Source organism: Melospiza melodia, chromosome 3 (genome assembly GCF_035770615.1).
Source record: "Melospiza melodia melodia isolate bMelMel2 chromosome 3, bMelMel2.pri, whole genome shotgun sequence".
Lineage (NCBI taxonomy): Eukaryota > Metazoa > Chordata > Aves > Passeriformes > Passerellidae > Melospiza > Melospiza melodia.
In genome coordinates, this window is record NC_086196.1 from 36,222,724 (window position 1) to 36,250,208 (window position 27,485).

Sequence of the window (27,485 nt, forward strand, 5' to 3'; positions counted from 1 at the left end):
TCTACAGCAACAGTTATTAGAGGAGAGGGGAATACACTCTCTGTGAACGCAGCAAAAGGAATTCAGTGAATCCAGCTTCAGGCAGTGAGTGAGTCAAGAGCACCATCTCGTGGTTTTCCCTTTCCAGAACAGATTTCATTTTGAAAAATCTCTATACTACGGCATAATTTCCTCAAAAGGAAAGTCCTTGGCTTAGGGAGGTGGGAAAAGAATTCTTATTTAGAATCTTAATCTAGATTCCTTCTTTTTAAAGTTTCTAAGGTGGGGGAGACTTTATATTTTAGGGCTAAATATACAGCATTTTTTGCTTACTTGCAGTGAAAGCTTTAGCTAGGGAGAACATATCTGGCACATGTTGCAGTTTTGCCACACATTAGAAATCAGGCTCCAAGGTGACCACCTGGGCTAAGGTGCCAATAGTTGCAGAGTTGAGTTGTTTTTTCTCGTTTTGATTCTTACATATCCCACAGTCCTCAGAGAACAAAAGCTTCTGCTGGAGGATACATTAAACTGATAAGTGCATCCAAACTTGTCCCTGTTTATCCAAGTAACTCTATCATCACTATCAGGCACTTCTCTTCAGCTTTTCTCCTTGCTGTGATGTGAGCTGAAATTGCCTTTAATGACAAGCAGCTCCTTGGGTTTTCCAGGACAGCATCATAAGTGCAAGACAGAAGAGCTTAAAAATGCAGATATTAAATACTGATTTCAGAAAGTCCTAAATGTCTACCTTTGTATGTCTCCCAGCTAGCATTAGTATGAAGGAATAATCTGTCTTCACAGCTGTTCAAGCTGGGGGAAACAGCTGCTAGACACAGCAATTTACACAGCAGAGGAACGTCCCACCCTTCCTCACCATGCAGAGCCATTGCCAGAGATAAGTGAGGGACTGGAAGAAATCTGTACTTGCACCAGGAGGCTCTGGCAGCCTGCAGGTATTTATCACCCTCTGTAGATCTGAAAGGCGCATGCAGTGTGGGTAAGCAGCTTATCGCATTCCTGCAAAGTCACCGGGGCTGCCAACCGCTGAGTTCGAAAGCGCTTTTGGACAGCAGCTGCAGTACCTGAGGAGCGCCGATCTCCATATGGCAATGGCCGCGCTCCGGCCCGGGGATGACTCACAGCGATTGCATATCAAAGGCAGGTCCGAGATAGCTCAGCAGGCATCCACAACAATCTGCATCTACGACTTTCACACCTTCGGCACACAAATCACTCTCCTCAGTACTCCTTGGGGCACCTACTAGTAGTGACACCCATCATCCTCACCCTCTGAGGATCTGCTTTCTCCCTCATGCAGATGCCAGCACGCCTGGGTGGGGACTGATTGTCCACCTTCTTTTTCTGCAGCTCACCATTCACTGAAACTATTTACGAGGAGACCAAACATCCTGCGACTTCCAGGAAGATGCATGGTTTTATTCAGGCTCCATGCTCAGTGTTATTGGGCAAGGTTTGAAATGCTGGGCAGGATTATGATAAAGAAATAGCTGTGCCACCCTAACAGATCCTATGCTTAAGAAAATTGTAAGTGTTGATTACAGATCAAGGTTCTGAAGATGTCACTCGCCTGTTGAAGGCTGCAATCTTGAATGTCTATTCTGATCAAAACTAAAGCTGGTAAGTAAGGATCTGAAGATCACATAAATCAAAAAGTGCTGGGCAAGTGAAAACAGCCACAATGGTTTGCAGCAGATGCATTACATTTTGGCCAAAGCTTCATTAAGTAAAATAATTTGACCTTTCCATCCAACAAGGTTTCAGGTATAAGGTAGTTGCTCCTTATCACTTAGGAGTTAGTGAAAAACATTCATTTCTTATCTGGAGATAACAAGGAATTTTTCTCAAAATTCTTCATGAACAGATAAATTTCTACAGCTAAAAATGAAAAAATAAAAGGAAGAAAAAGAGCAGCTCTTCTTTACTCAGTGTACAAATTGTTAGGCCTACTAGAAAGTGCATTTTTCCTTTAGAAAGCTCAAAAATATGAAAAGGTAAACTTGATTTACCACATTCAGTTTGAAAATACACAATTTTAATTCAAGATGTATCCTACAGTGCAACACCAGTCTAAGAGTGAATGCCTGTGCCATATTTCTTGAAACTACCATAGGAAAAAATTTCTGTTCACATCACATTATCTGCATTCATCAGGACACAGGAATTTCAGTGGACACAGATGTAAATTTTAACAAATTTTGCTTGTAAGATTTCTTATCTGTGTGTGTTCAGCCTAAGACTTGCTGTGGTATCAAGATTGTATCATATGTATGTATCAAGATGGTAAGGTCTAAATACCAGAATAAAGGATAATAGGATTACAGATTCATAAAATGGTGGAGGTTGGAAGGGACCTTAAAGATCATCTAGCTTCAACTCCCCTGCTGCAGACAGGGACACCTTTCATTAGACCAGGTTGTTCAGAGCTCCATAAACACTTCCAAAGTTGGGCATCCAGTTTCTCTAGGAAACCTGTTTCAGTGTCTCACCACTCTCACAGTAAAGAATTTTTCCCTAATATCTAATCTAATCTAAACCTACTTTCTCCCAACTTTGAAGCCATTCCCACCTGTCCTGTCACTACACATAATAAAGTTCAAGAAGGAACTACAGTGCAGTGCTCCCAGTCTGTTATTTACTTACTTAAGAGGGAAAAAAACCATCCCAGATAATTCTACAAAATTATTAGTCTTATTTCTTGAAAGCTTGCCTTTCTTTACTCTAGGATCAGGAATATTTTGCTGACAGTGAGTTAGTTTGGCAACAGCAGCATAAATCCAGCCAAAAGAAAAATTTCCATTGAAATGAAAAGGAAGTGCTGGCACTATTGACACTATAAACAATTGCTGATAAGAGCCTTTAGGAAAGATGCAGGAATACAGCATGACAATGGATTCAGTACACTGCTATACACAAATCCAGGAGGACTTGCTCCTTGTTAAATCAACAATTTAAAGAAGCACATACTAGAAAACCCGCAAAAGAGCATGAGAACCACTTAGGATGATAAATAGGAAGGCCAGATTTACCAACCAAGTTGTTGAGAATAATCATTTATTTTTACAAGACAAATATGAATAATATTTACAAATATATACAAATATTAAAATTAGCTTGTGAATTCAAAAAAAAGTAAAAGTATTTTTTAGCAGTATAGCCAACATACAGTACTTTTTTTTTGAACTTAGACAAGGTTCAAGAAATGAAAGAAGAAATAAAGAGAAATTTCAGATTCACAGAAGAGTAGGCATCAGAGAATATAGTATCATGAATGTCCACATTTTAAAATCAAAGGCAGAGCTTTGAAAAACCATAAAATCCAGTCTCCCTCATATTTTCACATTAAAAGGGGCTTCACTCACCTCACTCAACAGCATGAGAAATGCTTTTAAAACCTTTCTGAGCAGGATGATTTAATAATACAGAGGAATAACAGAATTAACCATTTTTATCCATATGGAATAGCAGAAAGCATTCCCTTATGGATGACTAAAAAAAGCTTCTATGGGACGTTTGCCAATTTGTTCTGGGGGGGGATGGATCACAATCTCTTTAGATTCTGTTTGCTTTTCCTAGTCCCAGGAAGCGGCCCTGGTGTGGAGCTGTGTTTGACTGGTTTGCTGCTGACACAGTCAATGGAGCTGTGGTAGCTGCACATGCACTTGGTGCAGAAGTCAAAGCCACAGCTCTCACGATTGCACGTTGCTCGTTGGAGGTAGGAGTCATACTTGGCAGGTGAGCCACAGCGGTGGCAGGCTTTAAGGCTTTCTGTGTTCTTCAAGTTCCTGGCAGCCTGTTGGAAAAAGCACACACAGAAAATCATGAGTAGTGAGTAAATACACTCGCCAAACACTTCATGATATTGCCTTAGTGCCACAAAACGTATTATAACGCGTCCTAATGTAAGGAGACAAACTAAAAACTTAGCCTAATTCTTGTTGCATCAAATTCTGATGGAGTTCAGAACAGGAATAATCAGGATGCAATTGCAGGTATTTTGAACTGGAATAGAGGTAGCCAGTTTAAAATTCCTAAAGTTTAAACGTTAAAGGGCAGGCTAAATCAAGAGCAGTAAGGATAGTGGCCTTCCTGAATCTTCCAAACCTCATTCAAGGATGGTGATGTAGTTGTGTATAGATGCGTATATTTGGAATTGAGTTTTAAGACTGCTATTGAACAGTTGTTCTTTTACATTCCTAATGCTACAAAGTCTTGTATAGTAGTACTATAGCATCTTGATTAAACTTTCTAGTGACCTTTCATCTTTTGTTATTGCATAAATTTGCAGAATAAGACTGGAGCATAAAACCTTTTTCTAGTTAGAAAAATATTTTGTTTAGAAAGAAGCAATAACTTTCAATAAGCATTTTTAAAAGTCTTATAAGATACAGGTGCAGGTCTACACTGCAAGTACGTGGGGAAAAAAAAAACAGCATAAGAAAGGTGAAGGGGAAACAGGCTATTGGCAGTTATTGACAAATATGTGACACATTATAAGTAATTAAAGTAATTTTAATGACAGGTTCACAAAATACCCCACAGAATGATTAAAAGAAATATGAAGTGCTAATTTTTCTAAAAATTAAAACTAAGAACTATTAAGTCTTTTGGTGTTTTTCTTTTTTTTTCCTAATAGTCCATCAGTTTTGAAGAAAAGTTGACAGTTTTTGTGATATTGCTTATCTGGAAAATATGCGATTCATTATAAAACCATGGAAAATGACAGGAAATTACTAAATTTCTTCATATCTGAGAAGACAAACTTTAAGCAAAAAAAAACACTAAGTGAAATTCTTAAGGAAAAAAAAGGATGTAGGACATCCCAGGCAGCCATATTAATAAGAATTACAAAGACTTGAACCTGGAGATGCTACTTTCAAAAATACGCTTTACAAAGTGATTGTTTGCCAGACAGCATGAGAGAAATTAAAGATCAGTGGAAATCACCACTTACCTCAGAAAACTCTGTGAGCCTGCTGTGATTCCTAGATGCTTTGGATTTGGTGCTTTTTTTGTTCAAGTGTTTTGGTGGGGTTGCTTTCTGAATGGAAGCTAAGCACACTCTGTAGAGAACGTACTCTCTCGTTGCATCACGCTCTGGTGCCTTAGTGACATTCTAATGAAAAGAACAACAAAGACTTAAATTTGGGAAGAGAACTTACACAATACAGAGTTTTTTGTTTAATAGAAGTCATTAAGTAATTTTAAATTCTTCCTCCTGGTTTCCAATAATAAAGCATCACACCAAGGAATGCTACTGATTTTACCATAACTTTCAGTTACTTCTGTTATAAATGCGTAGAACAGCTCCCTAGTTCCTAGTCAATACCCAGCCATCTTCTCTTATGTAATCCTACTTTCAAAGTAACAGGCAGAGGATGTGACGTATTCATCATATTTTTTAAAGCAAAAATCAGTACTTGCAATTCTTTATGGTGAACAGGAATGCTTGAGGCTTTCTTTGTGAGAAATAAACTCCACCCACCAGTTTTCCAAGTTTCCAGTTAAACAAAAAAGCATACAACAGCATGGAAGAAATCAAACTTTATGGGATGAATATTCAGTACAAATGTTTCACCCCGACAGCACTGTAAAATACTACATAAAATTTAAATTGTTCAACAGCCTTATCCTGTGGCAGATTCTAAACCTTTGTTTGTTCTGTCTCTCCATCTCTCAAGAAGGAAAAAAAATGTTAGTTTTAAGAGTCCTGACTTGATAAAGCACTAGCCTAGTGTGGATGGATCAAGTATTTTTATTTCACAGGACAGAGGCATTAGGAATAGTGCAAAAAGATTTTCAATTTTCCATAGTAGGCATGGTGGACTTCAGAAACTCCTGCTATAAACAGAGACCCTGATTCACAGAGCCACCTGAGAGATTTATCTCAGTATTCCTGCCTTCTGGATCAGTGGGGATGCTGAAGTAAGCAAGTCCCTGCCGGGAGACTCTAGGGCTTGCCCAGTGGGCTGTGCTGGCAATGACTCTCTCCTTCCTGCCTTTCTCTGTAACACAGGACTTGAGGAAGCTCTTAAAAGCATCTGCATCTCTCCTTGGGTCACCTTCTCAGTCAACCTTCCTTGGGGTCCCCAAAGCCCCTCAGGTAACTAGCAATGCTTGAGGCAAGGCATCCTAACAGGACAAAAAAAACCCCAAAAAACCACTCCAGGGACAGTTTTCAATCTAAGAAACTTATCTGTGATCTCTTATGCTTAGGAGGAGACCTCAAACAGCAGAAAAACACTGATGGTTCAGTGCAGGAACTTACAGAAAGGTTTTTCACAGCTCTGCTATGGATTTGGAAAACCCATTTTTCTTCTTGTAGAATCTTCTGCCATGTTGTGCTGACTTTGGCAAAACTGCAACAACAATACAAACACATCAGTTTTCTCCTAGGAAAGGGATTTATTAAATAGCAAGAACAACCTTTTTCTTTTACGTAAGCATAGAATATGTTCACAGTTATAGTCGTTAATTTGCCTTTTAGGGAAAAGACATTCTCCATATGTATCACAGCTTACATTGTCACTTCATATTTTAATATATTAACACACAATACTAAACATTGAGTAAATGTCACATGCCCCATATCTAAAACTTCAAGGCATGTGATTAGGCTGTTTCCTTTCTAGTGAAATGCAATGACATGAACATACTTACTTTACTAAATCCATCTTGCTGAGATGCCTTAAAATGTTTGCTAATATATGCCTCAGGTTCTTTTGGAAGAGTTCAGCAAGAATGTCTATTCTATCCAGCCCCATTTTCTTTCCAATTAAGTTACAAAGTTCAAATTTTCCCATAGAAACAATTCTATCTACAGCAGCCCAGGACTTGAGATTTCTTTTACCACTTTTTTTCAAAGTTGAGCAAACCACTTCTTCATAATGGACTACTGGCAACAGTGTCTTCTTTGAAAACTGTTCTTGTTTTTGGTTCTTCATGAGACAATGCTTTGGTGTACCACAGAGGTTCCCAGCCAAAGGTAAACTGTCCTCATGTTCTATTGCATCAGCATAGTGAGTGCTTAACATAGAGGAATAACCACTGTCCTCATTAAGTTTACTGCTTTCCATTGCCTCCATTTCACAGATACCTTCATCAAGTCTCTGGGTTACTTGGTTGTTTTCTTTGTTATGTATGGGTCTCTCTCCATCTTCAATATCTAGATTTCTGGTGGTTGCATGGTATGAGTCACTAAGGAGTATTTTCTGATGTTCTTCTGCACAGCTTTTACAAAAGCCTTCCTCATAATTCAAGGGGCAGGATTTTTCCAGTTTTGTTTTCTCCACAGCACATTTCAATGGTGCAAACTCAGCACGAAGAGAATCAAAATCACGTTTCATTTTGCAAGAGCGGTTAAGGTTCGATTTCATTTTGTTGTTTGTATTCTGCAAGATACAACAAGGGCAGAATGAAAACACAGCATAAACTAGATCACAAATTCTTTCTCTTATGAAGACTACCATGCTTCCCTTCTGACTCAACTTTTTTATGACTCACCCTTTAGTATCTAGAATACAACTAATGGAACTAAGGATTTGAACAGCCACTGATTATACCTATGTAAGATCTTCCCAAAAATCAATTTTATGCTGCATGTAACTAAAGAAAGAAAACCAGCTGAGTGATTTACTTGGCCACCATTTCACCAACATAGATGAGACACACATCAGTGCTTCCACTTCCTACCATAAGGGCAGCAACACAGTCAAGACACTTGAGGTCCCTGCAAGGGACACGAGTGGCAGAGGGTCCCTGAGTGACTGCAGGCCTGTGCAGGCAAGAGAAGCCTGAAGTTTGCATTCAAGACCAGAAGCAATGTTGCTGCTGCAGCCAGATATCTGGCATTTTTGAGAAGGGAGGAGGCTGGGGGGCACAGGAAAGGCTTGAGTGCTCACATGTGTGAGTAAAATACAAAGGAAGCAGCCATACCTAAACAATGGTCAGTGAAATAAAGGTTTGAGCATGACTTAAGGAGGATGGGAGGTCGATAGATATCATAGGATAATTGATACGCCCTTTTCTTGCCCTGTTCCATTCCCCTCCCCCACGAAATGTGGTGCTATCTATATTAACAATTGCGGGGGGATGGGCGGGAGCTGAAGGGGAGAAGGAGGTCATCTCTCCCCAGTTAAATTTAAAGGGAAAATAAATTTTAACATGCTTTGCAATCCGTAGGAAATAGAAGATCCTCTATTTGAGTAAGCATTTTAAAGGATTTAAGCACTTCCAGCAGTTTTGTAAAGAAAACGAGAAAAATGAGTTTCGTCAACGACTTAGAGAGTAAGTTCCCTTTTTGTACCTAGGTTTGGTGTGAGAAAGGTGCAAACAGGCTTATAGCTTTGTATCGTGTGAGTTGGGGAAGAAATGCAAGCCCTTCCTAAGCCTCCCCCTCCTCCCCTTCCCTTCCCGCCGTCCATGCGAGAGGCCAGAGAGGCTTTTGGGCTGAAATACTGATGATTTGGAAAATGTTCCAAAATCACATTTCGGTGCACAGGGCCTGCCCCGACCCCCGTAGGAGCGGGCTCAGCCGCGGGGCCCCGCGGCACTGTCAGGCTTCTCCCGCCAGCGCTCAAGATGGCCCGGCCGGGTCGGTGCAGGTAGACCAGGTCCCGGCTCCGCCGTGCCCCACGGCCCCAGGAACTTCACCCCGCTCCTTCGGGGGCTTCCTGCAATGGAGGATTCCCCCCTAACACGGTGGTGGCGGGGCGGGCAGGACCGCGCCGGGGGGATGCTCTTCCGACGGCGTGGCCGGCGGGCGGGAGCCAGAGCGGCGCTTCCCCGCCCGCCGCTGCCCGCCGGCGGGAGCCGGGCTGCGATCGGCATCCCGGCCGTTCCCGGCCCCGCCAGCGCGGGGAGCAGCCGGGACCACCCCACACGCGGCTCCTTGGCGGGATCGGGGCGCTCCCTGGCCGCCAAGGCGCCACCGTCCCGTCCCATCCCGTCCCGCCGGCGCGATAGCTGCGGGGCTCGGCTAGGAGAGCAGTGAGACCGGGCGGCGGCCAGGAATCCCCATCCCCAGTCCAATCCCCGCCGCAGCGCCGCTAGCATCCGCACGGTCCCGCCAGCACGTATGCCAGCAGCTCCCGCCACCCCATCCCAAGAGCCCTGACCGCGGAGCCCCGCCGCCCCCGAGCCGCCCCGAGAGCGGCGCCCCGGCCGTGGAGCCCCGAAGCGGCTCCTGGCGGAGCTCGGATCGCGGCGGAGCTCGGCTCGCCCCCCGCGCTCACCTGCAGGGCTGCGCCGGCGCCGCCGCGGGCAGGGAGTGAGTCCCGCTCGCGCCGGCCGCTTTTTAAAAACTTTAAATTTGGTGTCCAAAACCGCAGCAGCCAATGGCGAGGCGCCGAGGCGCCGGCCGCGGCCAATGGGCGGCGGGCAGAGGGCGGGGGCCAATGGGCGACGCGGCGGGCGGGGCCGGGCCCGCCCCTCCTTTCCCTCCGCGGCCGCCTGGGAGGGACGCGAGTGGCGCGGCCGCGGCTCCCGCGCTGGCCGCTCCCGCCCGCCCCTTCCTCCCGCGCTCGGCCCCGCACCGCTCCCGGTGCCGGAGCAGCCCGCGGCTGCCGCGTCCCGCCTCCGACACGGGCCCGAGCGCAGCCTGGCGCCCAGCTACGTCTGCGTCTGCTTGTTTAAATGGACGCTCCCGGGATCTCCACGTCGCCCCGGCGCGCTCCGAACGCGCAAAGCTCCTCTGCCGGCAAAGGATTCTCTCCCGCACTGGAGCTTTTCAAGAACTGGCCGGATATAATCCTGTGCCATGTGCTCTAGGATGACCAGGCTTAAGGAGGGATGTTGGACTGCATGACCCACTGTGGTCCCTTCCAACGTGACTCGTTCTGTGATTCAAGTCTGGCAGAGGATCTGGGCTACCCCCCAGAAAACAATTGATTTTATACGACCAACGCTACCAGTGGTTGCAGAGTGAGCAGGAGCACTGCTGGGAGCTACGCTGACTGGACACCAGTGCAGGAATCCCCACCACTGCTGGAAAAGCAATCTGCTCACAGCTCAAGGAGATTGCATTTGCAGACACAACATCTCTTGCATTAAAATTAATACAGAGCAAGCGAGGGACTTCAAGTCTTTACATAGTACAGCTTGACATGACAGGCCAAGGACAGTGAAATCCCCCTATGAACAGCACTATGTACACCAGGTTTGGAATGCCTCTGTCAGCCTCCTGCCAGAGCTATGTGATGTCTGTTTCTTCTCACACCCATCAGAGCCTTGGCACTTGCAAGGCAGCAATATATTCAGTGTTTGTTCAAGAGCTAGATGAGAATACAGAGGTGGGATCTGGCCAGACAGGTTACAGGCCGGAAGATCAGGGAAGGTCTAGGGTGACAAAGATCTAAACAATTACCTAAGTCTCATGCAGAAGTCCAGTGTGCAGACGTGGTCAATGGCCCTTATTTTTTGGGAAGAATACAAAACTGAACAGCAAACTCCATCTACCACTTGGCATAAGAAGGCCTGGCTTTAAGTCACATCCATAGGACTGCCACAAGTACTCTCCAGTGAGCCATTTACACTACTGATCTGGTTAGAATGAAGACTTCAGTCCCAGTTTCTGCTCCAATAGGCAACTAATTATTTTACACAAAAACTGAGTCAGTGTTTCTTTTTACTTTTTTTATGTGCCAGTTTGGAGTTATAAAACTGCTAGTAAATACAGACTTAGTACTCATGCTTATCAGAAGAAAATATGTATGCCTCATCTTATGCACACATTCCTTCATCTGAAGTTAATGAATGCATCTTAATTTAAAAGACTTGGGACTTAATCATAGTTACCATGCAGTGTTTGCTAGAAAAAAAGAAGATAATCAAATCAAATCAAATGCATCAAATGTTGTAAAATGCTGTTAAATACAGACAAAACCAGTAAGTGCTGGTCATAGCACATAACTTTCAGAAGATCAATAACTTGGACATTCCATTAAAACCATAAAGGAGACACTGAAGTCAACTGGATACTAAAATATCAGTCAAACAATATTGTAACAATTACTTTTATTTTTGAATTCAGAACAGAAACATTTGTTCCAAAACCAATTCATATGATTCCTCACTTGGCTTCCATGGCTTTTTTTTCCTCCAACAAGGGATATTCCTAAACTTGTTTTGTATTTATAAATAAGGGCCAGAAGGACTTGAAAACATGACAGAGATACACTTTGACTCCCTTTCCCATGATACATGTAAATGATTAATAAATATGTGGATAGATAGAGTGGGATAATTTATTTATCACTTTTTTCCAATCACTCAAACAAAATAGGAATTTTTTTTGTTCTCCCAAGTAAGCTATTTCACACTGCTGTGTGATGGTTAAGCCATAGTTTAAATGAAAACAGGAACTAGAAATAATTCCTTTTTTAATGCATGCATACCTTTTGAATCAGTTCTCAGTAGAAGTTAAAAACTGCTGTTATTTTTGGTGCAGTCAAATAAACTTTTCACAAGTACTACTGCACCAATAATGTCTCATATGAAGATAATAAAGTCTTCTATCCAGCAAGTAAGAAAAATGTTTAATATTCATGAGAACACAAGTTTTTCATGATCTGAAAACAAGTTTCATTTTCCGGGTGGTGCTCTGAGAAGCTTCTTTGCAGACCAAGGTCTACATCTGTTGTAATGGCCTGAGAAAAACCACGTTCAGGAAGAATTATTTTTATCATTTTCTGAAATAATTTCCATTAGAGATTCATAATCAGCATATTCTCTCAGAGTTTGTAACATTTCATCTAGCATTTCTTCCCCTAGCATGAAAGACTCAACATGATGCACTGATCTGCTTATTCTGTGGTCTGTAATCCGGTCCTGTGGAAAGTTGTATGTTCTGATCTTCTCTGACCTTCCTTTAGTCCCAATCTGTTAAACAAGAAGAATCAGTTTATCATCATCTTAAAAAATGGTGGAATACTGACTAGGCATACAAAGCAAAAGGTTTCTCTTCCTCACATGACTATACAAAATTTGTTATAGTTACATAGTACTCAGATCACTTCTATAGCTGCAGTAATTGTTCTCAAACATGTAAAAGAACAATTTTACTGCATCATTTTCTAATACTATTCTGGTTCCTCATGCTGCAATCCAGTTCATTTCACTGGATTTCTAGGATTTACCTACTACTGAAATTTTAAGTCTGGCTAATATATGGCCTTTACTGCTGCAGTAAAAGGCAATGCTTTTGTTCAGAGAGCTTGGGGACTCCACAAATTTTTTTCTCCAGAGAGGCCAAGTGGAAGGCATCTCTTCCCATGGTAGGAAGGCTGGAGCTAGACTGCTTTTAAGGTCCCTGCCAATCCAAACCATTCTGTGATTCTTTGACTTTTTTTGCCTCATGTAAGTCCTTCCTGGGATCCTGCTGCTCTGTATTTCCATTTACTACTTGCTGTTCAACAAAGCCCAAAGACACATGCTTGTACAGAATTAGATCACAACTAAATGAAACTTACTTGAATCTTTCGAGCATAGTTTCTCTTTTTGGTTTCTTCTTCTAGTTTGGCATTGTATAGTTTAGCACATAGCATTTGCATAGCCTTCTCTTTGTTTCTAATTTGGGATCTTTCTTGCTGACATTCAGCCACAATCCCTGTCAAAAATATCGTGACATTTAGCATTTAAGATTAACACATACTAAAAGAGCTCTGCAATTTCTGGAAGATTTTTTATATGTTATATTGGGCTGTTACATTTGGACTGGGAATGCAGAAGTCCAGGTTTATTAATGAGTAATGATACATTTTGGGAGACACATGTAGGCTGAGTTGTACAGGTGCTTTAAGCCATAAGACAAGAAATTTAATTCAGTGGAAATTTGTTTCACTTGGACAATAGATGGATAATGAAATAAAAGATACGTGATGTGATCTGACTTATAAAAGACACCTTCATTACTTGTAAATTTTGGCCACAGTTCCAGGAAATGTAGAATTTAAGGAACATTAAAATACATAAGATAGTGAGTGCTTAGCATATGATCAGAAGATAAAAAGTGGGCACTATTTTATTAAAAAAATTAGAAGGGTGTGCTTTCTTATCTCAAGACACACAATCAAAGGTAAGAAATGAAAAGCCCAAAAAAAGAGCAGGAAGAAAAAATACAGTACAAGCTAAGTTGTTATTTGGACTTATTAAGTAGCTCTGGTAATATTAGAGGATGATTTTATAAGATCACATAGTATTACTTTCTGAAAGACTTATTTATAAACAACATTTTGGATCACAGTGGAGGTTTATAAAAAGATTTAGGAAGAGACAACTAGAAGAAGCAACAGGACAATTTTAAGGGAAGAGAGATCAGAGAAATGAAAAAGGGAAAGATGGAAGAGGAAAAACTCTGGAGCTAGTGTGAGGTATAAACCCCCCCGTTAACTGTGTGTAAGTGCAAAAAAATTGCAATACGCTTTAAGATTTCTATAACACACCCTAATAACTACCATCAGCAAAAACAAAGATCTGGTTTTTAGTTTGCTGTGTTTTTATCCAAACAGGCACTGCAAAACATTTTTAATCTGGGGAATCTTTTTGTCACCATATAGTGAACAGAATTTTAACCTCCCACTGCTTGCCTTCTGCTTTACTACAAGTGATGCAGTAAGTGCAGAATGGATCGATGTTTTCAACAGATACAACAAAATGGGTGGCAAAAATCTGGACACATGAAGATAAAGAGGGCTTGGGATTACCCTGAAACGGTGTAAAGCCTGATGAATGTTTGTGGTAGAGAAGAGGAAAAGTTAAAATGCAATGAAAGTCAAGAAGGCTGTTGTGAATTGCTCAAATGAAAGTAAAAGGCTTAGGAATGGCAATAAAAAGCCCCCATGCAACAGCTAAAATCAGGTAGTATTTGAGGGTGTATCTTATCCCTGCTATGTTTCCTAACCTGAGCCAGAGGGATGGGCCTCTTAATTATGTGTGTCATCTACGGGAAGGGAGCCAGCAGACAAATGGGAGCTGGCATTCTGAGTATACTCTGCAATTAAAAGTAATGTTTTAATATGAAAATAGCACAACTCTCTTTTGGAGACTAGTCAAGAAAATTCAGATCATTAGATTTCAACCTACTCAATTTTTTGGTGTAATTTTCAATATTTGAAAGCTTAAATATAATTTTTTCATAGAAACTGATCTGACTCCTTTTAGAGTGTCATGTTTAATAGCAAAATTACAGCTTACCTACTGAAGCCAGTAGTCTTCACTGCTAAAAACTGGAGTGGGCACAAGATGATGCATTTAGACTAGTATGAACAGACATGAAAACTATGTTAAACCTCTGCTCTACTGTTGCCCAGGTTCGGAAATAAAACCATTGTTTCAGCAGAAATTCTGGCAGCAGTTTTGGAATGTAAATCTTGTACAAAGGAAAGGATGAAGCAGCACCTGTTGGAATGTGAACTATCCGCACAGCACTATCGGTGGTATTGACATGCTGGCCTCCAGCTCCACTAGCTCGCTTTGTTTCTATCCGTAGATCTTTTGGACTAATTTGCAGCCTCATCTGTCATGGGAGACAGAAGAAGAGAAAAAAAGTGTTTTAAGTTGTTTCTATCTAGACAGATATCAAATATGCACAGTCAGTCTATTTTAGAAGGCACATTCATGCAAGATCAAACTTCTGAACGCTTACGGGTACTAATTCAAATCCACTTATAAACATATTAAGAAATCTTGGTAATCAGACCGGAATGCATCATGATGGAGACCCAGAAATCAGCCAAATAGTAACTTAATACATAATCATTGCTTAACACTAATTTTCCTTTCTTCTGAGAGGTCTGCATTCTCTTCCAGCAGAGTTAACCAATATTTGAGCTTGACTGGATGGTTTTTAAATTAAATGGAAGACATTTCCTTTTTTGGCTTTGGAGTAGAGCAATAGTCTCTGTGAGGAAGGAGCAAGACAATTTGAAGGAAGTTCAGGAAGGAGTAACATCTTTGTCAATCTGCTATGTCAACATGAAACTAAGATCAAAACAAAGCTTTCTTAACCCATTGCTTTTAAGCAAGCAAATACAGCAAAACTGAATGATCATACATTTTAGAACAGGCAAGTGAGGACACTACAAAAATGGGAAAGAGGAAGTGCTAAAAGACGTAATCTATGAGCTTGGTAAAATGATTCAGTCTTTTGTTACTTTTCAGAAAATGTGGTTTTCCACAAAGCATGCAAGACCATCACAGCGAATTTTCAAGTCATAGTTAAGTAAACTCTCAGTGACTTTACTGAAATTAGGATTATGAGAAAAGACAGAAATTCTTTACTCCATCCCTGTGATAAAAATAAAATAACAAATATGACCTAATTTGAAATTAAGATTTAAAAAGTCATTATGTCAGAATATCAAGAGAGGCAGAAAACACTTGGTATCAAACACTGCTCCTGGTAAATTCTGTTATACTGAAAGATAAATATTACCTCAGTGGGTTGGGGTAATATTGCAACAGTCATTGTGCTGGTGTGAATGCGTCCTTGTTTTTCTGTCTTTGGTACCCGCTGAACACGATGCACTCCTCCTTCAAACTTCATGTATTTGTAAGCCTCAACACCTGCAATACTGGCTACTGCATGTCTTAGGCCACCTTAAATAGAGAAGAAAAACACTTGTAAACCTTTAAGAACTGCTGATACTATGCTGTTATACTTCAAACAGTGTATTTACACACCACTGGCATTTGTCTCTTAAAATGATGATTTTACCAAAATTATGCCAAAAATGCAGGAACAACCTTAAAGCCCTACATTTTTACTCACACACTACCTCAAAAAGGAAAGGACTGTCAATGTCTCTTTTGTAAGTGCAATTTAATTTTTTATATACACTTATATAATTTTTTCTGGAGCAAACAGAACACAGGTTCTTGCACCTCTCATCAACACCTCCAGGCAAACACTTGACAGCAACATCCTACCAGGATTGAACAGCTTGGAACTTGGAAGTCAAGCCCATAGCAATCATAGCTTTGGGACAGTTTGTGTCTCTACTACTTTATGATATTCTTGATCTTTCTTGTTTGTTGGTGTGCAGTACAAGTGAAGGATCAGAGATGTGATGGCACTATAAATGAACATAACTTTTCACCCATTTTTGTCTTCAATGCAACAAAATTCCCAAATCCCATTCTCAGCACAGCGGATAGTGTGCCACCTGAAGACACAGGAGGCCTTGAAAGAGCGTTGCTCTTCAAGCCTTGCAATATGAAAGCATAGCTGAGGAGAAGAAGAGGCACGTGCTTCTCAGAAATACTGGTTTAAGCTATCTCTCAGACTAAGGAACTCAATCATAGGAACAAGACAACAGCTTCTTAAAAAAGTAAAATGAAGACAACATGGAATCTGAAATGGCCCTGTGGAGCAGGAAAAAGTCACCTGCCAGTCACAGGCCAGGCTGTTCACCCCCATAGACATGTTCATTCACTCATAACTTTATTAAAATATATATTGTTTTACAGTCCTGTTGGTGAAAGATTGGAAGAGGCAATTTGGCTTTTAATTTCACATCATTTTTATCCTTCTGCTTTTAGTATTTGTAGTGGCATGTGTGCCTACATGCTTAGAATAAGATGACCAAGAAACTGGTTCACATGACAGGTATTTAGGTCATACTACTTCAAACTGACTACTACCAACATAGATTTATTAAGAACTGCAGAGAAATCTAATGAAATTTTGACAGACCTTTTATGCTGGCAGACAAGTTGTAGACCTGTTAAATGTAGTTAACTCTTGATAACTATGTGTTTGCCCCTTTTATACAAAATATCCCAATCTATCCTGATGTCGGATTTACTCAGAACAAGGGTATGAATTTGCACTCATTTTTTATGTGGCATCTTAGATGTGGGAAAAGTCCCACATCTGTGTCTCTGCCTGCCACTACAGGGTGAGAAGCAGTGGATAAATAATGACATGTGATTTGTGCTTCAACATGTGTGCTGAATCGTCAACATGCCATTTTTGCATAGTGGCATCCCACCGGGTAGGTCAATAGTCATTTAAGAGTGGACTGTAACCTGTATTTTATGGCAGCTTTATTTAACATGCACCTGGTTCACACATGCTCACCTGCAGATTTCAAATTCAGGAGTTCTCTGAAATAAGGGAGACCGACATTTTAACACAGGACCTTGCTTTTACTCATGTGATCAATAGAAATGGAATGTGAGTAGGATGTAACAGCCTAGTATCACCAGCATCCTTAGCTCCATGCTTACTCAGCACAGCACAGACACTTTGAACCTGAGGGTTCAAATGTCCATTTCATTGGCCATGCCATGTATAGTGCCCCTACCTCCCAATTTATCTCCAGCATCTGTTTAGATAATATGTGGTTACACAAAATCAAAAAATAACCTGCAAGAGGCTGAGAAAAGCTAGGACTACCTTTAGTTTTCCCAAGATTTACATCCTAAATGTTAATTAAGGTGCATAAACAAATCCTTAGGGAAACAGACTTTAAAATAATATATAATAATTTAAAAACTAGCCCTTTATAAGAGAAAATATGGATAGATTTATACTAGGTTCACATATTAGTTCCATTTCCCATTTAAGGCATTAATGAGAATATCTCTGAGGGTGTGGGCTCCTTGTCCAAGGACTGAGCTTTCAACAAAAGGGTAGCCAAGCCCAACTCCCTTTTTCTTCTAATCATAGGACTGTAAGCTGAGTCAGATCTGACTTACAACTACTCCATGAAAGGGAATTTTCAGCCAAATCAGTGGACTGATCCAATTAGCACAGTGGCCTCAAAACTGCTAGAGATGAGAAAGAAAAAATATACAGCTGGCTGGAAGATGAGACAGACTTTGCTTAAGCTGACCGAAACTTGCTCTGAAGGTGAAGTGTGCGAGACTGCTGGGGTTTACCCAATCCAAGTCTTGCCTCAATGGAAAGGCAACTCTCCTCTCCCCCTAGAATGTGAAAAAAAAAGACCCAGACCCTTCCTCTTTTCTGTTTACACCCATCTAATGTGTACAATGTTTATTCCATTTAATTAAAAAAAAAAAAAAGAAATAATCAGATTTCTGTTGGCTTTGAGGGCTGAACTGGTTCAGCTCCTAGCAAAACATCTGCCTGGTCATGAGTGGGGATGAACAGCATTTTGTTCCTTCAGTAAGAAGATGCACTCTAATATGAAGCTTCTCATCCCTATCACCAAGTGAACTGCATAAGTTTACTTGGCACATGAGCTCTTGACAATACAAGAAGTTTATTAATATTAACAAATCTAGATAATAGAAAATAAGGAATTCAAGTGTCATATTTTTTTTAAAGTATATTAATTGAATTATTAGCAGTCACTCTAGAGAGGAGTGAGCCACTCTAGAAGGGAGCCTGAGTTCATGTTCATGGACTTAAAATAAGATAATTGCTAAGAACTCTAAAGAAAGATATTAAAACAGTTGACAAATATAACACTTTTGAAAATCAAATTCTAATAAAGATTTTAACAGCTGTTACAGATGAGCTATATCCAAATATCCCATTCCCTTATATTATAGATGAGATACTATTACAAATAAATTTAAAATGTTTTAGATTAAACTACAAGAATTTTTTAATAAAACTGATTCCTCTATGCCAATAGATCCATAATAAAAACCAGTTTTTTCAATCTTCCACCAACCTAATCTATAAACAATAAAACTTTAGATATCTAAATAGAACACTGCAGCCAAATAAAGTTTACATAATATTTATTTTAAAAAAAATCTAAACCGATATATCTGTAGCACTTTCTAAATTTCTCCTTTTGCCAAGCACTCGTCTTTCAATAGTTTTAAAATGTAGAAATGAAATTACTGAAAAACAAATTTTCTTTGTAGCACTTTAGTATTTTAATAGTTTTTCTGAAATGGAGTTTCATGCCCAAATACAGAAGCTAAGAGAACTGTAATCAGACATTTGAACAATACTACACTTCTAAAATTAAGATAGTGCAAATTAGTTTCCTTTACTTTGGAAATTAAAATGTCATATGAATGAGTGTTTCAACTTGAATTAGGAAGTTACAGTTTTTTCATTACTGACCTAGTTCACTGGGAAAGTATTCTAATACTTCAAATTTCCACTTTTTATAAGCAGCATATCGTTGATACATATCAAATATCTCCGAGGTGAACAGCATGGCTTCCTGCCCTCCAACTCCAGCAGTTACTTCCATGACAAGATCACTCTCATCTGTTTCTTCTGAAGGAATCAAAAGCAACACTATCTGTGAATACAAAAGCACCCAGCTAAGACTCCTCTCTGACACTGCTGTCCACACCTGAGTGAGTGTAAAATGCCAGACCCGTCTGTAACTGATCCAGGCTGTGCTCTCCCACCCTGAGGACAGGATTCAGCCGGGCAAAGGTGTGCAAGGGTGATGCAGCATTGCAGGGAGGCTCCCTGCTTCTGTTCAGGGTCACAGGAACTACACAGGCCTCTCTTGAGCGCCACAAAGCTTCACAGAAGTTTTTAATCCATCAGGAGCACTGTGAGGATAAACCACAGGATACATGTCCGTTCTTGCAACACAACCGAATCAGAGTCCCCTTTAATTCTATCTCAGCTGCAGAGCTAAGAAGGAAGTTCACAAGCACAGTCCTTCAACAACAACACAAATGTATTATTTTATTTTTTAAAAAAGAGCTTTATTTGCAGAAGAAAGATATACCAAAATATGATCAAAATTTTGCATGCTGAATCAAAATTCTAGATGATTTGCAAATGCTTTTAAATCCTCATCCTTTACTAGCATTGGGTGATGTTTCTTTCCACAGATGATGACTTCTTTTGGCAGAATCATAAATATTTACAAAAAATATTTATAAAGTGACTGTTGTATTGTTGTTGGAGGAATAAAGAATACAACCACAGCAGCTTTTACAGTTAAGCTGAAACAGTCTGTTTACCTAAGGATTTTTTGTTAAATAACATAGATACTCTGTAAAATTTATATAAAGTAGCAGCCTAACATAGTTACACAGTACTACATTTTTTCCAACCCCTCCAGTGAGTGACACTATGTAAGTTTAACGTTTCCAAGGGCTAAAGAGTTGAATATCCATAAAGATACACCCAGACAAGACAAACTATAGCACCTATTTAAAAAGATACTTTGATTGAAACATTTCCAGGTACAAACAGACACTTGCTTACAGGATGTCTTTATAGAACCTGATTTTTAAATTTTCCTTAGCTACAAGACACTGCCTGGGGACTATAACTAGCACAGTGGGGAGGAAGAAGAATTTATCCCATATATCTTGATGACAATCATAGAATGGTTTGGGTTGGAAGAGGCCTTAAATGTCACCTAGTTCCAACATCCCCAAGAAGACAATTTGGATTTGTTAATTTAAGAATGGCAAGGAAACAAGGGCTTTATAAGGGGATCTAACCTGTTGTTTCAGTTCAGCTATCTCTTCTTCACAGGAAGCAATTTCTGTTTCTGCAAGCTTCCGGAAATCTTCATTCTCATCTGAAATATTTGAGTATGGTTAATCCTCAGACATATATCAGTGCCATTCTAAGAAAACCTTTTAAATAAATAACCACATGAATAACTTATTTTACAAAAAAAAATCACCCAAACCAAAACCATATTACCACACTACCCCTCCCTCCCTCCCCCAAAACACTAAACCTGTTAGAAAATCAAATTACTAATATGGTCTGTAAAGAAGATTCTAAGTACCTATTAAGTGTTTTCTAATCCTGTGCAGGTATAAGACATGAGAAAAATCTGAAATAAGGAATTTCTGCTAAAACATCCAAAACTAAAATCCAAACCAACGATAAAAAACAACAATTACTGCGCCGGTGGTCAAACAATAGCACACACAGGTTGCACAGATTGGTTGTGAATTTTCATCCTTGTGAAACATGGAGATACTCAAAACCTAACAGGTGAAATCCTGAGCAACTTGTGGGTGACCTTGCCTGAGCAGGAGGGTGGACTGGTGACATCCAGGTCCTTCCCGCACCAGCCATTCTGTGGCTCTAAAAAAGTATTTTCTGTATTTCAGTGTGGCAAGAACATAAAGGATTTAAAGGGTACAGAGGCTCCAAAATTGGCACTCCTTGTTAAAAGGACTAATACCCCTATCACTGTATGCAAAATCTGAATACTACAGTTCTAGGGAATACTTAATCATCTAACGAATGTTTATTGATGCTAAATAGTCCATTTCTACATTTTAGTTTTCTAACTGCTATCAAAACGAAGTTTGATTCTCAGTAAAAAAAAAAGCAGCCCATTTTTTGGCAGAACTAAACGTGCGCAGCTTCTGACACACAACAAAGTCAAATCACGGTGTGGGGACGGCAGATTCAGGCGATGACTTCTATGACTGCCAAACGGAGACAGGCAGGTGGACTGGGCTGTCTTGGCAGCAAGAGAAAGATAAAAAAAAACTGCACCAAAACTTAGGAAGTTTTCTATCCCCGATTAGTTATCTTTGTTTCATATGAAATAGGTTCCAGCATCAGCACTTCCCACGCCGGCGGAGGTACTTCCCCCGCTCACTGGCACTGCCGATCTCCGCCCGGGCTGTTTCCTCTGCCCTCGGGGGGCGCCCCGTGCTCCCGGGGGTGACACGTGCGGTGTCACCGGCCCGCCCCGCCCCGCCCCGCCCGGGGACAGGCGCGCCGCGCTCCCGCCACACCGGCCACGCACCGGACTCCGCCCCCCCGCCCCACCCGCGGCCCGCTCGCCCAATGGCGTCAGCGCATGCAAATGAACCCCCGCCCTCTGCCCGCCGCTCGGGACCGCTCCCCGGTAACGTGGTGACGTCACGCTCGCGGAACAAGCCGGCCGCGCGCCGCGTCCCGCACCTCGCGCCAGCTCCCGCGTGTCGCGCAGCTCCCGCTCCTTGTCGCGCAGCCGCTGCACGCGCGCCGCCAGCTGCGGCGCCGCCCCGCCCTCGCCCCGCGCGCGCGCCTCCAGCAGGCGGCGCAGGGAGGGCGCGGCGAACAGCTCCTCCAGGCCGGGCCGTGCGCTCAGCCCGCGCCGCGCCGGCAGCCGCCATCCCACCGGCGCCGCCCGGAGGCTCCGAGGGAGCAGCGCGGCTGCTCGGTAGCCCTGCGCCGCGCGGAGAGCCCGCGAGAGCAGCCGCATGTCTGGCTGGGGCCGGAGCGTGGCCGCCCTCCCGTCGCCCGGGCGTCACTGCCGTTCCGGACACGCCCGAACGCGCTTGGCGGCCTCCCTTCCGGATCTCCGGAAGTTGCCGAAGAGACTCGGCGCTGGCTTTGGGCGCAGTCGGAAATCATCGGGTCTCCGGTGGCGGAAATGGCCGAAGGGGTTCGGCTTCCCTCGGCTCTCGCCGTCCCGCCGTGGGGCGGGCTCTGATTGGCCAGCGCTGACGGGGCGGGGCTCTCCCTCATGGTCCGGCTGGGCGCCCCGAGCGCCCTCTGCAGGCCCCGGGGTGGCGTGTTAGTCATTCTGAACCAAAAAAAAAAAAAAAAAAAAAGAAAAAAGAAATCAAAACACTTCAAACCCCATCAAATCCTCCGTACCCCGGCTTATAGCCGGAGTTCTGAACAAGAGCCCCGGGGGTACTGAGGTTTCTACTGGAGCGGTTTAAAGTCTGCATAGGTAAAAGTGGGGTTGGTGAGGAGTGTGAGCTGCGGCTTTAGATATCTGGGTTACTCTTACAGACCTTCTCCCTCCAGAAGAAATCTTCAGAATTAAAGTATGCTGGGGAGGACCGTGCAAAAATTGTGGAAGGATGTCCCCGTACTGAAAGCAGGTGCAAAATTAAGCATTTAGAGAAAAAGAAATGAATTGTCAGAGGAAGCAGAAAGGGCAATTCTAAGTGCCTTCACATCAGAAATTAGGGGTAAGACTAAACGACAGCCCATTTACACAATACAGATCTGAGTACAGTGTTTTGCGTGTAAGTTTCCGTGGGAAAGCAGCGAGGATGCAGCCATTTAGGAACTATGTGTTCTGGGGTGATCTGGGCAAATCCCTCCTGAAATGCAGACCGAGTGCATATTACCTTGTTTTAGATAACATCATTAGTGAGATTCTTGACTAAACTCAAAACAGTTTATTATAAAAATGTGCAACTATCCATAAAATTTCATTAGGCAGTATTTTGTATTACAATCATTGGAGGAGTCAGAGTTCTGTCCTTGCCTTCTTTCTGTCCTTGTTCATGTCTTACCAGAACCAGGCTATCATATCTTACAACTAAATTACAGTGTTGGAATAACAGTTACTTCCTTATGAAACATTAGTAAATTGTTATTTTCACAAATGCAGTATCAAAAGCAAGAGTAATTCTTGAAAACCTAAGTAGTTCTGGTAGTCAGAAAAGAAAACATGGAACTTTTTGTTCTATGATGGAAATCCAAAGGCCAGTGTGCGAATTTGTTATTCAAAATATTAGACATTAAAATGAATGGTTAGATAAAAATGTTTTCCTATGATTTTAAGCACACAGCTTTGGACAGGTGTATTGGCAAAATCAGTAAAATCATTTAAAGCAATCATTTAAAGTAAAAGTCACACTGAAAGATCTTTGTGGAGAATGTACAGTCTATGTGAGTTGTCTGGCACTGTTAAAAACCCCAGGCCATCACTTATGAAATCTCACCCACCAAAAGCTTCCTTTGCACCCTTTCCTACTGCCTGCCCATGAAGCTCCTTGAAGTCTTCTTCCAGAAGCATAAAGGAAAAATTATCCAATTTATGCTTTAGCAGACAAAATGTTTTGATGTTCTATAACAATGAATAAGCCTCTAACTGCTGTGTGAGCCCAGCTTGTGAAGAGACCTATGGAAAACTTAGAAAACTTAGAGTAAGGGGTAATTTAAGATAAAGCTTTTGAGGAAAAAAAGAAAAAAGTAATCTGAGTCAATGACTGATGGTCAGCCTTTGAATCACCTGAATCATATCCCTGTTTTAAATGAGAAGGATGGATTTCCACTGGGTGAGTTCTTGGATAAAGGAAGGGGCAAATTCAGACTTTTGGTGTAAAGTTAAAATAATATGCAGCCACTGTTTCTGTCAAGTCTTTGTCCAACTGATTTTGGCACTATTATTGCTTTATTCTTTCGTCCCACCAACATCACTTGTACTATTGGCAGAAATATGCAGGACATGTTCAAACAGGGCTGATGCTTTGTCACTGCAAATGTACTCAGAATATTGGTGAACAGGATGGGACTTTTGTTGCTGTGTCCGAGTCCCAGGATGTGCTACAGTGCTACTCTTGGGTCCCTTAAAAAGTAACAGCATTATAGGCTGAGAAAATCCCTATTTGGAAGTTGACAGACATGACTCAGATCAACTTGGAGGAGACATTGCAGCTATCTGCCTATGTGCAACCTTAATTTATTGCTTTCTTGGATTTAAGGTCTCAGGCTCTATTGACTGGGTCAACAATGCCAGGAGCGGGCTTCGACATTGTGGAAATACAGACTTTGCTCCTTGTGGTGTAGAGAGTTGCTAAAATTAGAGACTTTCTTATATCAGCTTTGACTGCTTTTGAATTGGTGTTATGGAACTTCTGTTAAATGGCTTTTGCAACCACTTCCTGCGTATGGAAGTTGTGGGCTCCTAACCAGGCTCACAGCACGGTCAGTCCAGCAAGCTGCTCTTACTGAAAAATCCCCACCTGATTTTAGATATTGGCTCCTTGCCACTGAGTTTGCTGCCCAGGGAATCAAGTTTAGCGTGAGATGACATCTTAAACCCTGGCTGTTGAAGCTAGACTGTAGTTCTCCTTCATTTGCTTGGTTTAGACCATAGCCTAGCAGCACTTCAGCGTGCTTTAATTTAAAAAGTAGCTGTTGCTAGCTGAAGTGTGGTTTGTATCCACTTTCTGTTGTCCTGAAAATGAACTAGTGGGCTCCACAGGTACTCAACTGAGTTATGGGCTGGCTGTGGACCTGGAGGTGCTATGACCACATTCCCATAGTACCGTGCCATAGCTGTTTAACCTGCAGCCCAGCCACCTGTGTCACCAACCTGTCACCAACCTGTCTTTTCTCCATCAAACCTTGAGTCTCCTCCACACCAAATGTGCCTTCAGGCTAATCTGAATGCTCATGATACTGTCTGTGAGTTTTGCTTCATTCTGGGTGTCCCAAACTACTTTAAGCTCATTTTTGTGAAAGCTGGCTAAATTGAACACATGTGTAACACAGTGTAGATTGAGTTTCTTTTCAACCTAAAGGACAGGAGGGTTCAGAAGTACTCTGCTTATTTTTGGCTCTTTGGCATTAGGTTCTATCTGACAGGAATTTAAAACACCAGGCAAAAGTGACAAAAAACATAGCTCACTTTCTGTAGTGCACTTGCTATATACATTCTCATGAAAAACTGAAATACAAGTTAAATACATACTTATTTTATTCCAAGCTATAGAATAAGTGTATTTAGGCAGTTTTTCAAAGTGTATTGTACACTGCATGCACAATAAATCAGTTTAATAGCTTGACTTTTTTACAGTTTGTGTTCAAAGAACTGTATGATAGGCAATGAGATCATGTTACTTATTGTCCATTTGGACCACATCCATTTTTGTAAAAAAAAAATTTGGGAAATCCAAACCAATAAACGAAATGTATATTAAATGTTTTAATGCGAGCACTTGCTCCAAGAAAGAAACTTTACATGCTATGTTCAATTTTTAAATCCTTCTCAACAGAGGATTTTAGACAATAAACTTTTAAACGTGATTTCATTGCAGTATTACACTGAAGATTGGTGTAATATTTTTCAAAATTATGTCACAGTTTCCAAATACAGATTTTGGAACCTTATGCTAGAAATCAAGGTAATATTTTAGGGCCTGCACATCTAGCTTTAAACCTGTCTTGAAAGGATGACTTGTCTGTGTTGACAAGAAGTTCTACCTGTGTGAAATATCTTATAAAGATAGCTTATGACTAGCAGGTCACCATCAAATAGTAACATTAAGAATATTCAAGTCTACATTTGTCAAGACTTATGCATGCAGTTTTGTCTCTTACACATTGCTTAGATGTGTGCACTAAATGTGTTGTGCCTCAAACACCAACAACTTGAAATTACACTATGTAAATATATACATATATGATGCTGTATATGTTTAGTACCAAGTAAATATAACTAGTCAAATGATACTAGACATATGTAGGACCATAGTTAAATTCCAATTAAGAAAAAAGCAAGAAAAAATATTTTTTTCCTAACAGCATTTCACAGTAGAAGGAGGCAGTCCTTTCTCACTGAATTTTCCCCCCTCAGGATTTGTAAACATCATAGCTCGTATTCGATCAGTATCATAATTGAATATTTTATTCATAATGGTAAGTAGCTAACCAACATGAATAAAGTTGTCATAACACGGTAGCACTTTCAGACAAAACAGGTATTTATTAAAAGAAACATTTATAAATATTTTGTCTTGCATTTTAAACTACATTTTCATAAATAACAATATTTAAAAGTGCTGAATATGGTAGGATAGTCAGCAATGCCACTGTAAACAGATTTGTTTTTCCACTTTGCGGATTTTTGTTTTAGATCCCATTTTGTCAAACACTACAACAGTTAAAATATTTGCATAGGGAATAGAGAATAGCCCTTTTAATCATCTCCTGAATTCTATATAAATTACAAAACCAAATCAGTTTAAGAAACAGTTTGTTAAATTGTTCATATATATATATCCAAAAAAAGCACAGAGGTTTCAAGTAAAAAGAATGACTAAAAAATTCCCCAAACCTGCCATCTGAAGCATGTTCAATAAATTAAGAAAATGAGAGGTAGTAAAACAAAGGGAAAAAAATAAGCCCCAGAAGATAAACTAAGACCTGCATGCTCCCAGTTACGGTGCCACAGCAGACGTGCCGCGGCGGCAGCAGCTCCCGCCAAAGCCGGCACCGGAGGCTGCCCGCGGGGAGTAACTGAGGGCCGGGAGCCAACTGCGCTCAGGCCAGATTCCACTCGAGGACACAACTGCAGACCCTGCAGGCCGATCGGAAGCGATGGGCTCGTGCCGTGTTCAGTCCTACGCAAGTGAGAAGAACCTTGCCTCTGAAGTCTTAGCGTGGTTGTCAGTATTAAATATATATATATATGCACACAAACATTATATATATATATATATATATATATATATATATATATATTTATTTAACAAGTATTCAGAGCAATTTCTTGCTGTATCTTTAGCAGTTTATGAGGGATGCTAACACTCATTTTGCTTGTGTATGGTGGGTATGAAGATGGGGTTTTTTTAAGTTCCAAGTCACTGTCTCTTTAAACATCAAAATGTGTCCTGAAACTGGACATTCTTTGATAAAAAGGCCAAGCAAACACCTATTAAAAACACCATGGCAGCCTAGTGATGGGAGTACTGTGCTGCCTTAGCTATGATTAAGGGCTCAGTACAGGAATCTTTACCCAGGAAAGATACCCATTCTGTTTCTCTAGGCATTTTGCTTGGGTAAGATCTGTGGGTTTAGAAGCCCTTGAAGTTTGGTTTAT

General features: G+C 41.2%; 2 protein-coding genes across 2 annotated transcripts; both read right to left on the reverse strand.

The window, feature by feature from the left end:
• Positions 1 to 3,199: 3,199 nt before the first annotated feature.
• FBXO5 (F-box protein 5) lies at positions 3,200 to 7,380 on the reverse strand. The gene is made up of 4 exons (XM_063153450.1): positions 6,661 to 7,380; positions 6,269 to 6,359; positions 4,955 to 5,116; positions 3,200 to 3,793 (listed from the first exon to the last, which is right to left on the reverse strand). The coding sequence occupies exons 1-4, from the start codon at positions 7,374 to 7,376 to the stop codon at positions 3,542 to 3,544; spliced, it is 1,221 nt and encodes a 406-aa protein (XP_063009520.1). The 5' UTR covers positions 7,377 to 7,380; the 3' UTR covers positions 3,200 to 3,541.
• A 3,616-nt stretch (positions 7,381 to 10,996) lies between these two features.
• Positions 10,997 to 22,133, reverse strand: MTRF1L (mitochondrial translation release factor 1 like). The gene is made up of 7 exons (XM_063151318.1): positions 21,836 to 22,133; positions 20,401 to 20,480; positions 19,046 to 19,229; positions 15,431 to 15,594; positions 14,395 to 14,512; positions 12,468 to 12,604; positions 10,997 to 11,877 (listed from the first exon to the last, which is right to left on the reverse strand). The coding sequence occupies exons 1-7, from the start codon at positions 22,116 to 22,118 to the stop codon at positions 11,662 to 11,664; spliced, it is 1,182 nt and encodes a 393-aa protein (XP_063007388.1). The 5' UTR covers positions 22,119 to 22,133; the 3' UTR covers positions 10,997 to 11,661.
• Positions 22,134 to 27,485: the final 5,352 nt, after the last annotated feature.

Coding starts and splice junctions, on each gene's coding strand:
- MTRF1L (XM_063151318.1), bottom strand. CDS start 22,118: ATGCGGCTGCTCTCGCGGGCTCTCCGCGCGGCGCAGGGCTACCGAGCA. Junction 20,481..21,835: donor CACGCGGGAGCTGGCGCGAG/GTGCGGGACGCG, acceptor CAAATATTTCAG/ATGAGAATGAAGATTTCCGG. Junction 15,595..19,045: donor ATACTTTCCCAGTGAACTAG/GTCAGTAATGAA, acceptor TCTCTATTTAAG/GTGGCCTAAGACATGCAGTA.
- FBXO5 (XM_063153450.1), bottom strand. CDS start 7,376: ATGAAATCGAACCTTAACCGCTCTTGCAAAATGAAACGTGATTTTGAT. Junction 6,360..6,660: donor AGCAAGATGGATTTAGTAAA/GTAAGTATGTTC, acceptor TTGTTGTTGCAG/TTTTGCCAAAGTCAGCACAA. Junction 5,117..6,268: donor GAGCTGTGAAAAACCTTTCT/GTAAGTTCCTGC, acceptor TCTTTTCATTAG/AATGTCACTAAGGCACCAGA.